Source organism: Stenella coeruleoalba (assembly GCF_951394435.1).
Source record: "Stenella coeruleoalba genome assembly, chromosome: 3".
Taxonomy (NCBI): Eukaryota; Metazoa; Chordata; class Mammalia; order Artiodactyla; family Delphinidae; genus Stenella; species Stenella coeruleoalba.
In genome coordinates, this window is record NC_137148.1 from 76,192,223 (window position 1) to 76,210,741 (window position 18,519).

Here is an 18,519-nt window from a genome sequence, read left to right on the forward strand (position 1 = left end):
TTTAAATCAAATTCATCTATAAATAATCAAATCATATTTAAAAAAAAAAACCACCATTGTCAAAGTCGATGCAGATTCTGAAGAAAATATGACACATATTGATTGGCCTTGTCTATCAACTCCTGAGAACAGTGTCAGGTATTATACACAGTGCCTTTCCTGGGCCTTTTTACTTTTCATGGCAATGTATTTTTTTTGTAAAAGTTAAATAAAAATTGGTCCCTCTTCCAACCTAAATATCATTAAGCAAAGCAAATTTGTAACCATAATAGCAGAAGAGATAGCATGTTTAAAAGTGAACCTAACTTTGGTATGTGTGGTATGACTGCATTTCATATGTGGAAACATCACCTTCAGAGTTTCTTCAGAAACTTTGCATAGTACTTGCTCTGTGTCTTAAGGACTTCAGTTACATTTGGTAAAGGATGGCGCCTCTTTGGAGAAGGGCCACCAGACCCTTTGCTTCTGCCTCAAAATAAAGGAAGCGTTAAGACTAGTATAAAAAGCTTCCTAGGAAAAATGTGTGGTCTTGGAGTCATTTACAAAATCTCAAGATAGAAGTTCATTCTTAAGATTTAGTAATTGTATGGCTCTAGTTATATTAACATGAAGCAAGGAAATCTTTGGGTGTCAATGAGTGATTTTTTTCTTCATCTATGAAAATAGGACAGGAAAAACACAACAGAACGTATATGTTCTGTAGAAGCATATAAGTATATATGATGTATAGTAGATATACATTATATAATATATATAATGTACATATATATACATTATATATAATGTATATATACATTACAAGTCCTAACCCCTGGTACCTGTGAATGTAACCTTATTTAGAAATAGTCTTTTTGCAGATAAAATTAATTTAAGAATGTTGAGATGAGAACATACTGGATTTAAGGCAGGCCCTAAAACCAATGACTACTGTCCTTATGAGAGAAAGAAGAAGGAGATTTGAGGCTTGGAGACACAGAGGGGGAAGATGGAAGCAAAGATTGGAGTGATGCTGCCGCAAGCCAAGGAATGCCTGGAGTCACCAGAAGCCAGAAGAGGTGAGGAAGAATTCCTCCCAAGAGATTTTGGAAGGAGTGTTGCCTACCACAACTTGACTTTTCTGACTCTTGGACTCCAGAACTGAGATAATAAATTTCTGTTGTTTTAAGCCTCCAGGTTTGTGGTCATATGTTAAGGCAACCCTAGGAAATTAATACATCCTCCACGATACAAATTTCAAGGAATTAAGTTGTAGGGAATTGCTATCACCAGACATATCTACACGGATTGCTCTTTTTTTCTAACAATACAAATAATCTTGTCAAGACATGACTTTCAAAACGTGACAGATGATAGTATAGTCCTGAAAAGCCCAACCCAATTAAAATAAAAATGGCAGTTTAAAAGAGAACTACATATGACAGTTGTCAAAGGGCTGCCAGATAAAACAAGGAACTCAGTTAAATTGGAATGTCAGATAAACAACAAATAATTTTTTAGTATAGGAGTACTCCAAATAGCACATGAGAGATACGTATGTATCTATATTATTTATTTTTTATTGAATAAATTTGACATGTAACATTGTGTAAGTTTAAGGTGTACAGCATGTTACTTTGATGTACTTATATACTGTAATATGTTTGCCAATGTAGTGATATTTACCACATTACATAATTATAGTATAATATTATTATCTATATTCATTATACTGTGGATTAGATTCATGAGATATATTTATATTAAAAGATAATGGGTTATCTGAAATTCAAATTTAACTAGGCATTGTGCATTTTTTATTTGCTAAATCTGGAACCCTACAATTGCAGCAGAGAGACTGCACAGTTCACTCAAAGTCACACAGCTAATAAAATGTTGAGATTGGCTTTGAAATTATGTGGTCAGATTCCCTAGAAGGTCATGTACTTTCTAGTCCATCAGGCTGCTTAAAGCAGGTATAATAAAACTTTGAAAAAGGCAGTAGCATTCCAAAAAGCTACCTGGTTGTTCTGTAAAACAGGTTATAAAAGTGGAAGAATGACGGCCAGTTTTGCCTGTTGAGCCCACCTCAGTGCCTATTACATATAAAGATTCTGAAGATGCAAAGTTCAAACAACCTTCTGGCGATGGTGGGGATGGGGAAATGGGTTTTCCCTTCCATTATTTTGTGCAAGGGTGAGATAGGACATGGAAGGCATAGGCATTTTGGTTTTGCTAGGCAGTAGGTGAGGGTATCAATGTAATAAATGACAAGAGAGTGTAATTTCTGCTAATTCTAATAGTTACACAAATATTTTTGCTTACATGCACCTTTTTCCAAAGTCCACACGGCTCCTAGTCATCAGCAGCCTTAAAATCTCAATAGGTTTTTGAACCCCCCTCACCCAGTTGATCTCAGATGCTACTGGACATTCTCCAAACCATCCCTCCCATTTTCGTTTCCTTCTCCAGTTCCACAACCATAATCCCCATTCAGGCCCTCAAAATTATATATCTATATATCTACATCTATATCTGTAGATATATAAAATTCACAAATCTGAAGGGACCCAATGCTATCTATCCAATCATATGCTTAACACCAACTGTTATTTACAGGTGGGTCTATGATAAATTTTAATCAATCCCCAACTTAACTCAGGTTATGATAAATTTTAATCAATCCCAAACTTAACTCAGGTTGTTTCCTCTGTTTATATATCTCCTCTCATATCTACCAACTAAAAACTTCAAAAATGCAGGCATGTGAGTCAGATAGGGAAGCTGGATTACAGTTTGCATTTTAAACACTTTGGGATATTCTTCACTTCTACAAAGTAATATTTTCTCTCCCATATTTCTTAAGAACACGGCCCTCTCATTTTATGTTTAAAAAATTCCTATTTTGGGCAGAGGCATCTGGAGAGAATAAATTGCTACTACAAGAAAGACAGTGGTGCATACACAATGCCATCCAGACTCACAACTGTGGAGACACGGAATGGTGGAACAAGACTGTGCATGCACTGCCTAGAGGGCAGATGCTACTTAGCTCAGGTAACTGGCATCATATGTTGCCAGAGTTTGCCTGATGTTTTCTCATGATGACATTGACTTTATGCATTGTTGACAAGAATGCCACACAGGATGTCCCTTTCTCAGCGCATCATATCAGCAGGGTCATCACACCTGTCTGTTTCATTACTGCTGAAGTTAACTTTGCCCTTGGTTAAAAGGATGTCTTCCAAGTTTCTCTACTGTAAAGTTACTTTTTTTCCCCTTTGTAATTTATATGTATCTTGTGGGGAAATACTTTGAAATGATGCAAATATCCTGTTTCACCTCATAATTTTGCACATATAGTTTTAGCCTCAATTGATGATTTTTGCCTGTAATAATTTTTTTGTTGTTGCGGTATGTGGGCCTCTCACATGTTGTGGCCTCTCCCATTGCAGAGCACAGGCTCCGGACGCATAGGCTCAGCGGCCACGGCTCACGGGCCCAGCCGCTCCGCGGCATGTGGGATCCTCCTGGACCGGGGCACAAACCCGTGTCCCCTGCATCGGCAGCCAGACTCTCAACCACTGCGCCACCAGGGAAGCCCTGTAATAATTATTATGGTGTTGTAAGGTGATTTCTATTTTCCTGTCTATATTTGTTCATTAGAATTCTACCACAAGGAAAAGCTTTACCTTATCTCACACCTATTTATTTATTTAATTATGTATTTACCAGTATGAAATCATAGATATTTATATTATTCTATGGGGTATAATCCATTATTACCATTATTTATTTTGTTGCTGAAATCGTCCCAGTTTTGATCATTAGGAGCTCCTTTAAGTTGGCTCCTATTTCATTTTGACATTCTGACATCAATTTTTCAGTACTTCCTTATTTTCTGGCGCTGCAAAATGTTCCAGGCTTATCTTGTCCTGTCCCTGCCCCAGATCTGCAGTCAACCATTTCTCCAGGAGCCCTGCTTACTTTCACTGGAGGAATTGTATTTAGAAACCAAGATCTGGGCCAAAAGTATGTGGATTTCTACTTTGTCATTACACCTTTGTGATGACTTCTAGGCCCTCTCAGCAGAGAGATCACACACACACCTCTATCCATCTTAATTGCTATCTATCTGTATATATATTAGAAACCATCAGTTCATACCGATACCTTTCTAACACCACAAGGTGCATTCTAGCTTTCCCCCATTCCATGTCTTTGGCCTCTTTCTCCAGCAGTAAGAAATCTGACTCTTCTTATCTACAATATACTTACTTAGTTGCTCATTCCTAGCATATGCAGTAAGTACTTTCAGAATTGAAAATCATTCTCTGAAGTACATTATTTATATATCTTTCTTTTTGTCTTGAGTTTTATAGTGTATAACCCAAATATGGTTTTACTTAATCACTTAGATTAGTTGTTTTATTCCCATTCCCCTGAGGTGTGGTTATAGATATCAACAGGATGCAGGAACCTATCTATCTATCTATATATCCATCCTTCCATTCACTCATTCAATTCTTTCTGTAATATTGCCATGGTTAAAGAGTTAGAACTATACAAGAAAGTTTACTTGTATAGTGACAAGTATATTGTTGACATTCTTGTCAACAATGCATATAGGACTTCCTCCTTACCTTTTTTACCCCATTCCTATCCCACATTCTGGACACCTGTTCTTACCGATATTGTGTTATGTTATCGATCTCATTCATTTCTGGATTTTATTTCTGATATTCCTTTTTGTAGAAATGAACAGATAACGCATAATCCCTTATACTCCCTCCTTTCTTACCTAAAACATTTCATAATGTTGATACCCTTTGCACTTTGCTTTTTCACTTAATAATATGTCCTGTAACACTTTCCATATCAATTCCTAAAGATTTTCCTTATTTATTTTACAGTTGCATATTATTTCATCATGTGGGTGTACCATGGCTTATTTAACCACCTCTTCTATTTATGGGCATTTTATAATGACAAAAAATTCTGCAATAAATAATTGTGTGCATATGTATTTAATATTGTTGGGAGGACATATCTAGGACTAAAATTTTGATCTCCTGATGCCTGGTTCAATTCTGTTTTAGATCAAATGTTGTAATGTAATGTAATTAAGATTGCTCTGAAGACTAAAAAATGTTTTATAAATACAGTGAAATAATACTATGGTAATAGTATTATTTTTATCCTCCAAGCTAATTGTAACTTCTTTTTTTTTTTTTTTTTTTTTTCTGTGGTACGCGGGCCTCTCACCGCTGTGGGCTCTCCCGTTGCGGAGCACAGGCTCCGGACGCGCAGGCTCAGCGGCCATGGCTCACGGGCCCAGCCGCTCCGCGGCACGCGGGATCCTCCCGGACCGGGGCACGAACCCGTGTCCCCTGCATCGGCAGGCGGACTCTCAACCACTGTGCCACCAGGGAAGCCCCTGTAACTTCTTTTGAGACCAGCAGTTCAATTCCATAAACATTTGTCCTCAGCTACTAAAACCGATGGTGAATTTTGAAAATTCCCCCTGTGTTTAAATTCTAACATTTCTAATCATACCTTCATTCATTAAGAATATTCTGATATTTACTAGTTTGTACTTAAACATTAAATCTATTATTTGTATCATCTCTAATCTTACAAAACCCACTGTTATGTTACTCATTTTCTCTAGTTTATTTTTGTAGAGACAGGAGATAAAAATTACAAATTATGGTCTTATTTGGTTCCTTTCTCTGCCTAAGTATGGATGTCAAAAAAAGTGGGAGGAGAAAAACAAGCTCCTGTGATTCCAGGAGGACTCTGCAGGTCGTCTGACAATGAGTTAGAAGCTCAGGGGCTCTCCTCCTTCTTAGTGGGAGGAATTACACCCAAATTCAGCTTCCTTTAGGAATGTAGGCCCTCAGATCTCCACATCCCGAAGCAGTGTTATCTCAAAACGTGCAAAAGATGCTATACGGTCTGGTTAGGGTCTATCTTTTGTCCTGCCCCTAACCAGGGTTCAAGGAATAATTAACATACCCCAGGTAAGTTCATCAGGAGATTGCCTTGTGATATGGAATCCAGGAACTAAAGAGTATTTGCCTTGTCTTTTCCTTCATCATGGACTACAGAGACCTGTTTAATCCACCATGAGATTACTGCCAGGTCCAACCAAGCCTCAGAAAATCACTTGCTGGGAATCTCCAAAGTTTTGGTGAGATGTTAGTCCAAGATTCTGCAGTTTCAGGGGATTCAATGGAGCAAATCTATGCAGCAAAAAGTATTTCAGGTCTGTGAAAAGATGAATTCTGATATGGCTTCAAAAATGTGCTTCATCTACTTAACTGATTATGTCACTAATTATACATAATGTAGAGTCTAGTTTGTCAGAAGTTTGGTAGGGACCTTGCTGTCTGGGTTGGGACAATTCAGAGTTTTCAAACTTGCATCATAACCTCTTCCTCTACGGTCACAGGAGTCAGACGATATTTCGAGCCACATCATTGAACCGAAACTTCTAAAACTGATATTATAGTTGACTTTTTTTTAACTTAAGAAACCACAAGGAAAACAAAGTTTGTCAAAAACACAGAGAATAAGCTTCCAGATGACATTTTTCTTATGTTCTTACCTCCTCGATCTCGGGCAGCTAAACTCTGACCCCTTCTTAATGTAATGTCCAATTGGTACATTCCGGGAACAGCCAAGGGGACATCTGTATTACTGGTTCCAGCAGTATTTATTTTCTGAAAACCAAGAAAAATATACAAAATATTAAATTTATTATCTCTATTTTATTTCCTCCAATGGGGGACCACGTGTAGCTAAATGCAAACTCCAAGAATTAGTCAATATAATAAATCATCTTATGAATTCACACAGCATCATAATCACACAGTTCTCTGAAGGTTTTGAAATTCATGAAATTATTTAGACTCAAAATAAAGACACAGTAGTTACAGGAGTTCATGTTTTAACTCAGATTAGAATAACACATAAAATACGAAAAACATTTCCCATGGAAAGTCCCACATAATTCAACGAAGAAAGACTAACAAAGAAATAGTGTCTGAAGTAAAAACACAATCAGTGATGAATGGAGAATAAAGGTATGGGTAACTGAGTTGAAAAGTAAAATGATTTATTTAGGTGACTTTGTTGATTCATTTATTCATGCAAAGGGGCTCATACTGATGGATTATACATGTCTATTTTAGTCCCTACATAAAATATGATGCAATTATACAGAAATAAGTTCAACCAGCATTTTGACAGTACTTGCAAGAAATAAATTCTCAGTAGGGCTAAATTCCTAATGCTGCTTTCTATGGACTAAAGGTGCACAAGCTATTTCTAGAACTAAAAATCTTTGCAAGCCTACCTCTATAGAATATCTTTAGCGACAATATACTAGACATTGAGTTATAAATGCACTAGCAAGAGGAATAACTATTATTAAAACAACATAAGAGAAACATAGAGTGAAAATTTTACAGGTCATATTATACTTTCTGCCACGTTGAATACAGCAGGAAAACTTACTTTTCTTTACACGTTTGAGGTGATTTTAAATGCTTATAGTTTTTTTCCAATTCAAAAAGAAATATACTTTTGTTTTGGAATAATATGCATGGATAAGGTAAAATAGTAGATACCATTCCAGCTCTTTAATTCTATAGTTTACATGAAATACAGCTAGAAAGCAGTTTTTTTAATGTTTCAAGACCAAGATGAGGAGATTTCCTATGGGAGCAATTATGATTTAAAATAAGAAGCAGCACAACTCTGACTGATAACCTAAACTTATCATTTCTCCTCTGGTAGCAATAAAAAAGAATTCACTTTCTTTTCATGATATCCCTGTTTCTATGAATGATAGCACCATTCCCCCAGCCACTCAGGCTAGAAATCTACAAGCATTTCCCTCTTCCCACATCCAAACAGTTGCCAGATCCCATCCACTTCATTTCCACATTACATCTCCTGGTTGTCTTTTTCTTTTAATTCCTTTTTTCTTTCTTTTCTTTTAATTCCGTTAACCAAGAATTTGGGTCAGGCCTTCAAACCACAGAGGAGTAAAAGGTAAAATGATTTTCTTTCACTTTCCTCAGACATCCAACTGCCCCACCTCCTTGGGATTACCAATTTTGACAATTTAGGGTATATCCTTCTACATTTTGAACGTCTTATACAAATACACATACATACAGGTTAATTTTCCTGTGGTTGGGTTTCCAGTTTTTGTTTGAGCAAAGTATTACATTTTGCTTATTATTTCACAATTTATTTAACTTAAGAAAAATATCATGGGCACTTTTCTAATCAATACACATAGATCTATTTTTTTTTTTTTTGAGGTACATGATTTTCCACAGTGTTGGGACTTCCATAATTTCTTCAATTATCTTCCTAATGATGAACATATGGGTTGGCTTCAGTATTTGCCACTGCAAAAGAACTTGTGCTTTTATTTCTCTTACAGGATGAATTTTTCCAAAAAGGTTTAAGTAGTTCACACTCCTACTGAAAGTGCGCAAGTGTCTATTTCCCATATCCTAGTCAGCACGGGATGTTACTAATTTTCAAGTTTCGTGGGCAAAAACATTATCTTTCTTCAAAACACATTTCCAGCACTATGGTAAGGTGTCTTGAAACTAGCATAGATGGTAAGAGAGTGATAGCTCTTCACTGGACCACACAGATGATTCCCACTTGGAAAGAGGAAGCCAACCGATGTCTTCTGAATGCCTTTTCAAAGAACAGTTTGTATTTGGGTTTAACTAATAAGCAAGATTTAAATTAAAATCCAGCAAACATTTGTTAAGCTCCTAGTATGTTCTAAGACTTTCTTGAGGCTCTATTTTATATATATATATATATATATATATATATATATATATATATATATATATAGTTTCAAAATAAACAAATCCACTAACAAATATTAAATGTAGATTTATTACTTTCTAAAAAATGGAATAAAATCTATAGGAAAGTAGAAATTTTCTGCTGACCTTGCATCCTCTTCTAGTGTTTTGACAGGTACCTTAAAGGCAGAAAAGTTTGAATGCTCAGATATCTTTATTTTTTGTAGCTTTCACTGCTCTATTCAGTGCTTCTTGAAGTTTAGAGCGAATAATTTACAGAGCACCTGGTTTAACATTTTAAAATGTATACTACATGAGCAAATTAAGGAATTTCCAAAGGTAATTTTAATTATACCAGATTTTCCACTTTTGCTGTTTGAGAATTCAACACCTAGTTAAGAGATGACTTCACTGGACTTACATTTATTGGCTTTTTAAAGCCTGAATAATATTCCATTTTGTGTATATGTATGTGTGTGTATGTGTGTGTGTGTGTGTGTGTGTGTGTGTGTGTATTTATAGATCACATTTTCTTTATCCATTCCTCTATGACAGGCATTTAGGTTATTTCCATATCTTGGCTATTGTGAATAATGCTGTAATAAATGTGGGAGTGCAGATATATCTCCAAGAAACTGATTTCATTTCTTTTGGATGTACAGCACCTTCCCCATCTTGTTCTCTATGTATTCCTATCCAGCCTTCAAGGACCATTTAATTAGCACTTTATATATTTCTTGTCCATTATCACATTATATCTCAAAATGTCATATTTTCCAGTTTAGATTGTAAACTTTTAACAACAGGGAATAGGGTGTTTAAGCATCCAACTGAACACAAAATGTGATGGAGACTATGAGGATAGACAATGTCTTTGCGGGCATGTGTGTCTAGCTGAGTAGACACACACATGGGGAGCTATAACAAAGTTGGCTACTCCATGGGCACTTTTTTCTCTCTCCTCTCCTGTGCCCGTGTATGGCATCTAATCTGTTTTGGCACCTTCTATAAAAAAAAAACCGTTCTCAATACAGTGCTTTAGGCTGACATTAACAATTGATCAAAATTGCACTTAAAATGAAACCCTGTCCACTCGAGAGCTATCCTTAAAGACAGACTGTGTGTGATATAATGGAGTTATTAAGTCATTCATGAAAGAAGACCAATTATTGTGGGAAAAGAATCAGAGGTGGCTTCACAGAGATGACAATAGAGAAGTCTGAAAACAGGAGTAGGACGTTGACAAGTAAAGATTTGGAAGAAGGGAGGAGGAGAAAATCAACACAAGCCCAACGGTGAGTAGTCACAAGAGGGTGTGTCATTGGATCGTGTGAGAAATAAGGTGGAAAGGAAGACTGATATTCAGTCATGCCAGCCTGAGAAGAGTTTCAACCTGTGGGCAACAGGAAACCATCACGGGCTCTTGAAGAGAGAGGCAGTATGGCCAGGACTCATTTAACAAACATTTATCCCCTACCTTTCATGTTTCCTGTTCTGGACTAAGTGATTAGATTTCAGAAAGGAGGAAATTCGGCCTTTTATCTCTGTAGGATGGATGAGAGTACAGAAATCCTGTGGATACAGGAATTATTTAAAAGGTTTTACGACAGTCCAGTTTAAGTCACAAGGGCCTGATCTGGTCAGTGGAACTGGAAATAAAAGATGAATTTGAGACATTGAGGAGAGTCAATCAACTGAATTGTCAACTGTCAAGATGTAGGGGATATGGGAAAGGGATGGATGAGTCACACAGAAGTTTGAGCTGAGCTCCTGGGAGATTGGTATTGTCAGCAGCAGAGAGCAGAAAAGAGAGGAGGAGCAAGTTCCAGGCCACCCCTGTGTCAGCCTCCAAGGATACCCCCAACTCCAGCAAAAAAGAAAGTCAAGAACTTAAACAGATCTAGAGATACATCTCCCCTCAGGCTCAGTGAAATGTTTCCAAGAAGAAAATTGGATTATGGAGGGATACTAGAAATATAATTTTTATGGGTATAAAGTCTCTTTTTCAAATGTTTATTAAGTTCTCAAATGTAAGGATGTATTAGGAAAGATGTGTCTGAAGTACCAGGCACTCACACAGCTCTAAAACAGACTTTGTCATTTAAAATATTTTTTATGTTTTCTCAGATTTAACATTTATTTAGTGACTATTACACGAAATTCAAATACTCTTCCCCTCGCTAAACTGCCATGTCCCACATTTAGATGGGTGCTGCTATTTTTTTAACCACTTTACTGAGGTATGATTGATATATAAAAAGCTGTACGTATGTAACTTATACAACTCCATGAGTTTGGGAATAAGTATACACCTCTGAAACCATCACCACCATCAAGGCCACAAATGCATCCAACCCCTTCCAAAGTTTCTTCCCACGCCCTTTATATTATTATCATTTGTGTGTGTGTGTGTGCGCACGCACGCGCATGTGGTGAGAATACTTAACATGAGATCTACTCTCTTAGAAAATTTTAAGTATGCAATACAGTATTTTTAGCTATAGGCACTATGCTATATAGTGGATCTCAGAACTTATTCATCCTGCGTAACTGAAATTTTGTACACTTTGACCATTACCTTCCCATTTTCTCCTCTCCTCACAGCCCCTGGAAACCACCATGCTACTCCCTGCTTCTATGAGTTTTACTATTTTAGATTCTATATGTAAGTGAAATCATAGAGCATTTGTCTTTCTGTGACTGGCTTATTTCACTTGGCATAATGGTCTCCAGGTCCATTCATGTTGTTGCAAATGGCAGATTTTCCTTCTCTCTTAAGGTTGAATAATATTCCATTGTATGTATATACCAAATATTCTTTATCCATTCATCCGCCAATGGACATATAGGTTGTTTTCATATCTTGGATATTGTGAATAATACTGCAATAAACGTGGGAGTGCAGGTATCTCTTTGAGATCCTGATTTAAATTCCTTTGTATAAGTACCTAGGAGTGGGATTGTCGAATCACATAGAACCATAAAAGACCCTGAATAGCCAAAGCAATCTTAAGAAAAACAGAGCTGGAGGCATCACACGTTCTGATTTCAAACTATACTACAAAGTTATAGTGATTGAAGCAGTATGATACTGGTATAAAAAGAGACAGATAGATCAATGGAACAGAATAAAAAGCCCAGAAATAAACCCACAGATATACAGTCAACTAATCTTCTATAAGGGCATCAAGAATATAAAGTAGGGAGGGCTTCCCTGGTGGCGCAGTGGTTGAGGGTCCGCCTGCTGATGCAAGGGACACAGGTTCATGCCCCGGTCTGGGAAGATCCCACATGCTGCGGAGCAGCTGGGCTCGTGAGTCATGGCCACTGAGCCTGTGCGTCCGGAGCCTGTGCTCTGCAACGGGAGAGGCCACAACAGTGAGAGGCCCACATACCGCCAAAAAAAAAAAATAAAAAAATAAAGGACAGCACCTTTAATAAATGGCATTGGTAAATATGTATATCCACATACAGAAGAATGAAATTAAACTCTATTTTACATCATAGACAAAAATCAACTCAAAATTGATTAAGGATTTAAATGCAAGACCTGAAGTTGTAAATCTTCAAGAAGAAAACACAGGAAAAATGCTTCTTGACAGTGGTCTTGGTAATAAATTTTTGGATATGACACCAAAAGCACAGGCAATAAAAGCAGGAATAGACAAGTGGGACTACATCAAATTAAAAAGATTCTGCCTAGCAAAGGAAACAATCAACAAAATGAAAAGACAACCTATGGAATGAGAGAAAATATTTGTAAACCATGTACCTGGTAAGGGGTTAATACGTAAAATATAAGGAACTCATACAATTCAATAGCAAAAAAGCAAACTGATTAAAAAATGGGCAAAGGACCTGAATAGACATTTCTCCAAAGAAGAAATATGAATGGCCAATAGGAACATGAAAAGGTGTTCAACATCACTAATCATCAGGGAACTGAAAACCAAAACCGTGCCTGTTAGAATGGCTACTATGAAAAAAATAAAAAACAAATGCTGGTGAGGACAGAGAGACGAGGGAATCCCTGTATATATACTTTTGGTGGGAATGTAAAAGAAAGAAGCTCAAATTTTTAAATTCAGAGTTCTAGGCACAGTTAGAGGTTTAGGGAGGTTTCTATGACAATGCTCAATTAAGTTTTGGGACTGCTGAAGCGAAAAAGCAGATGCAATATTTGAAACTGAAAATTATAACATAAGTGAAATTTGCAGCCTTATCAGGTCACTTGTAGGAAAGTCCGAACAAGACTGTGGAAGAGGACCATGAGAATGTGAAAGGAAGCATTCAGAAGGATTATAATGACCAGAGCACCCACATGTTCTACTCCAATAAGCCACCATTTTTACAGAAACCCTTCTTCTAATGTTCCTGGCTTGCTTGAACTAGAACAGTTACCATGCATGTGATGTCAAATTTCCTCATACCAAACCCTTCTTTCCCTCATTTTATATAGCCTAGCGGTCCTCAACCTTGAGGTCTTTGGCTAGGCACCCAGGAACTTTGGGGGTGGGGCCCAGGTATTAGTATTTTTTTCTGACAAATCCTCAGATGATTTCAACATGCACACTAGCTTGACCCATTGTGCCAATTATAAAAGCACATCTTTGAGAAAGTTTATACACAATGAATTTCCAGACTTTAAAAATTTATATCATGAAACACCTGGGGAATATCTATGGGGATCAATATGATGGTCCCTGTGACTTTGAGTTCTGCTGCTTAGGAGGCTTTTTTACCTAAGTGAAGAAAGCTTCCACCAGACGATATAACGGTGCTGATGAATTCAAGGTTGGCCTGGCCTCTTTAAGATTTTCATTCAGGAAAAAAGGGGTTACTGGGTTACCTGGGGTGGTTGACCCTTATTATCAATAGGAAGTAGCTATTGTAGCAGTGTACAGAAAAGGAGAACTAAGTCTGCATTCGAGGAGGTTTTCTTGGGTGTTCCTAGTATTGCCGTGCCCAGGGGAAGGTAGACTGGTTAAGTTGTTTCACATGCTCAGGCCACGCTCAGTGCAGCTCTAAGTCTATCAACAAAATCCACTTCATGAAAGTGGAAAACTTCATGAAATCTTTGACATTTTTAACTTTTAAAATTTAACAACCTCAGTAGGGATATCAAGAGGTATCCTTAAGGATTTCTACTTAGTTATTACCACTTTCTACTGTGGAAAAAGGGACTTCAAAATGGAGTCGGGGGCTTCCCTGGTGGCGCTGTGGTTGAGAGTCTGCCTGCCGATGCAGGGGACACGGGTTCGTGCCCTGGTCCGAGAAGATCCCACATGCCGTGGAGCGGCTGGGCCCGTGAGCCATGGTCGCTGAGCCTGCGCGTCCGGAGCCTGTGCTCCGCAACGGGAGAGGCCACAACATTGAGGGGCCCGAGTACCGCAAAAAAAAAATGGAGTCGGTATTGCTAAAAGAGCTATTTAAAATGGAGCCTCGAGGCCATCAAGGAAGCAGGGTCGTGCACGTCCTCACTGGGTAGACCCATAAACTTTTGAACTGGGCCAAACCACAAATATTCTAAGGACACTGCAAGAAAACCTGCAACTTGTCACAGTACCAGACTTCCACCTTTCTCTAGTGATAGCCTTTAGCAACCAAATATGTGTACATAAGAATAGCTTCAGTCTACCAGCAACCAATCATTATGCTTTTGAAACAACTTTTGCAAACTTTGCAATTTTTGCAAACCTAAAGTTTGCCTTTATAAAACCCTGCCTTTTCTCTCCTCCTTGGAACACGTTTTTGACTCCTACTCGAATATGTGTCTCCCAAATTACAATTCTAAGATCCCAAATAAAGCCTTTATTTCTTTGCAGCTCTGCTGTGATGAATTTTGTTCAACGCTACTTAGTCATCTCTCCTAGTTTCTGTGACGTTAGAAATATTTGCACAGTGAAACTGCCATCAAGTGGAAATAAAACGTTTTTAAAACTCAACTTTCAAAAAACAGAACTCAAAAGTCACTGGGATATTCGAAGTTCAACGAAGCTCAAGGATTCACTTGTCAAGGGAACATTATAATTAGTTAGAGGTCAACTGAGTAAATGACTTCAAAAACTAAAACCACACAAAATAGGAAAATCTATGGTGACCAATGGGCATCCCCCACTAGATATGCTGGTCATAGTGCCTGTCTAATCCACAGCCCCATCTGAAAGGACTGCTTATGCTTGAGTCTATGTAAACTTAACTTCCTTGCCCCTTGTTCACAGCTGATTATTCCAGAGCTGGGTACCTGAACTAGAGGCAGATGATGAATAGGCTGGTCAGTGATAAGCTGTTAGTCAGCAAAACTGTTATTAGGCAAAGGTTGTTTGGACCAAGTTCAGAGAGAAGAAGAAGTTGAAAGTGCCTGCTAAGGCCAAATGGTAACAATAGACAGACTGGAGAGGCCATAATGGCCCACGGATAACCCCGAATCAGAAAACAGCTGCTATAATTATAATTAAGTATGGGGTGTGTGTGTGTGTGTGTGTGTGTGTGTGTGTGTGTGTGTGTGTGTGTGTGTGTGTGTGTGTGTGTGTGTGTGTGTATGTATATATATATATATATAGTAGAGGGTAGAGTAGAACTTTGTAGTAGGACATATAGACAGATCAACTGACCAAAGCAGGGTATGATAAACAGCTGGGCAGGAGAGTAAAGATCCGTGAACTCCCACTGCTGAATGCCCGGAGCAGCTGGGAACAGAGGGCAGGCTGCTCTGGGCTCTGTGCTCTTGGAGCTCTATCTGACCCCCCATTACCTTCTCACCTCCTTTGGTGAAAGACAGTTGAAGTGAGTCCTTAGCTCTGACAACAGAATAGAGTGACAAAAAAGAGCAACAAGAATGAGCCAAAGAAGCACAGAAACAAGAAAGCAGCCAGGTGACACCGGATGTCCATGAACTGCCAGAGAACCGTGCTACTGGGGAAAGTGAGCTGCAGAGAAAGGATGCAGACAGACAGAAATTGTCCCATGCCTTCAACTACTTCCTCCCCAGTAATGTGCAGTGATCATGGATGTTCACACACAGATGCCCCTGCAGTGCAGGGGGCCCAGACAGAGGTCCAACTGCAGGCCATCGCTCCTCAGTTACTAAGTGAGGAAAACTTTGTATTTTTATGACTAGTTTCAACAAGAACTGGGGAAAAGGCTTAGGTTAAGGTTACCATATAATTTAGCATTCCAACTGGGATACTTTAGAGACTGAAAGGGAGTGCTATTGACAATTATACGGTGTAAAGAGGCATAAACAAAACTGTCCCAGGTAAACTGCTATACGTAGTTACATGTTAGTGTTATGCATGTACTTAATATGTTAGCGTTCAGGCAACCAGAAAGATAAACTAAGCAGAAAAGGCTGATCCTCTGGTCATATCAAAGCTTTACTACAGTTTGCTTTTGAACTGAACTGCAACCCTGGGTTTAATTCTGGGACTTTGATTTTGCAATAGCCCAAACCAAACAAAATGGATCTATAAATTCTCAGGGCCTACTAAACGGCAATGTTTAACTGCTGCTGAAAAAGTATAAAATTCAGTACTCCCCAAATATCTTTTCTGGGATTCCCACAACACTGATTACTCACCCTGGGCTTGTCCGCTAAACTGCTTCTCTGCAGCATAACTTTATTATCACTGAGAGCCTTCCCACCTACACATACGGTGTATAAAATAACCTGAACCAAAGGAAAGCAAATAAAAAATTCTCTTTTCCCAACCCTTTTGTACATGGACCACGCCCTTTTGTAATTAGACGCTATAACCAAGGCTTGTGTTACAAGAAGCAAATTCTGATGATGAAAGGGCAGGCTTGATATCAACTATTTAATTTCAGCCAAAAATACTTATCCCCTCTGCACTTTTCTCTTCTCATTCTTAAAATGTAATAAAATACCTTACAAAGGACTGTTTTGATTATGAGATGAAATATGTAAAAATGCTTTGTAAATGTAAGAAATTATTTAAATATAAGTAGTTATTGGGGGCGGGTGATGAGAAGAGCTATTATGAAATAGAGGAAAGATTACAGGAGTCAAAACACAAAGATCTGTATACAAGACCTAGTTATATTAAGTTGCTCTGAGCTCTATGAGCCTAATTTTCTTCTTAAAAAAAAAAAAAGACACTTGTGAAAATTAAAAGAAATCATGTAATTTAAAGTGCTTTGTAAAGAGTCCAGTGATTTACAAATGCAAAGTAGCTTCTTCCTGATTTTTTCAAATAATAATATATATTATGTATGTATTACTACTGCTAGTGTTTATTAATGGTTAATTAGAGATTAGGAAGTAGATCATGCTTGGGTTGACTCTTCCATTTTCAGTACTATTATATTACTTAGTGATTATTATCTTTACCATTTCACCAGAATAATATTTGTGAGACCTGAGAGCATGACAGATTTTATTTGTATTAACTCTTCTGACCTTTTGTCTTTTGGTGAGTTCCCCAGCATGCTCTTTCTTCCCCAAAGAAAACCAAACTGCATTAAAAAGTGCAGAGCTACCTGCAAAGAACCCAACCTCGAGAAGAAAAGACTTGTCAGAAAAAGGCATAATATACTAACTTGTTTATTGATGTTATCCTCCTTGCCATGAATACTTCTACCAATAAATGTTTAAACAGATTAAGCTAGTTCTATTATTTCCAAAATTGGGGCATATGCAGAGGAAGACATTTGCTCTTAGAGGATTTGAATTTTTGAGATTCCAACAATCTCAGAGAGAGAATCTTGTGTAACAGATGTTAGATTGATGCTAAACATTTGGCATATTGCTGAAAAATACTTCTAGTGTTTTTACGCATTCACACAGATCCAAAGCCTCACCAGCTTTTGTGATGAACAAAGAAACCTTCTTATTAGACTTAAATGCATATATCTACTTTTTTTGGAATAATTCTATAATCTTTACTTTTTTCTGTGAATACAAGTACTTGTCATTTGGGTTTCTTTTTCACAACTCTATTATTTATTTCAAAGGAAAGCCAGGAGAAACCAAAGAATCGAAGTAAGATTTTAGTGTTTCTATCAGATATCAAGTTTGTGTGAATGTCCTATCACTCCTTCCAGTAAAATTATACAGGTATCTTTAAAAAGAACATGAAACAGCCATAGATAACATGACCTCTACTACTCCTTTTATTCTAACACTTGGTTTTCTTGGGAGGAAAACCATGAAAACCATGAAAAAGAAATTAGCAAATTTTAGTAATTAATCTCCACCCCCCCCAGAGTACCCCAAACACCCAAAGCTCACCTCATCTTCATTCAGCATTTCACTCATTCACTCACTCAGTTACTACTTTTCAGTCCTCTACTGGTTGCCCAGCACAGAATCAATGTTATGGAGAACAAAGAAAGATGTTCGAACACATTCTTTTCCTTCAAAGACCATCATGGAGACAGTTTTGCACATAAAGTTTAAACGCCAGCATGGAAAAACAGGACAAGAGGTGTTTCATGGCAGTAAATGAGAAGTTCTCTCTTTCTCCAACCTGCTGCTTCTCCTCTTTGCTCTGGATGTGGGTTTGAGGCATCATTATGGAATGCCCATCCACCTAAGCTAGAAACTTAGCACCAACTGTACCTGGACCCAAGCGTGCAATGGTGAAGTTCTATCAGTTATATTTTGAACATGTTTCTTTGGTCAGCTTTTTCTACCACTCCAGTCTACCCCATAATTCTCTTCTGCATCTCAACTGCC

General features: G+C 37.7%; 1 protein-coding gene across 3 annotated transcripts in view; it reads right to left on the reverse strand.

Moving 5' to 3' along the window:
* Positions 1 to 18,519, reverse strand: part of MCTP1 (multiple C2 and transmembrane domain containing 1) — a gene marked incomplete at its 3' end in the record, with an annotated part of 532,993 nt that overhangs the window by 299,079 nt on the left and 215,395 nt on the right. For all 3 annotated transcript variants that reach the window (XM_079918904.1, XM_079918902.1, XM_079918903.1), the window contains exon 2: positions 6,587 to 6,701. In XM_079918904.1, the coding sequence (XP_079775030.1) occupies positions 6,587 to 6,701 (115 nt within the window). The remainder of the gene's footprint in view (positions 1 to 6,586; positions 6,702 to 18,519) is intronic.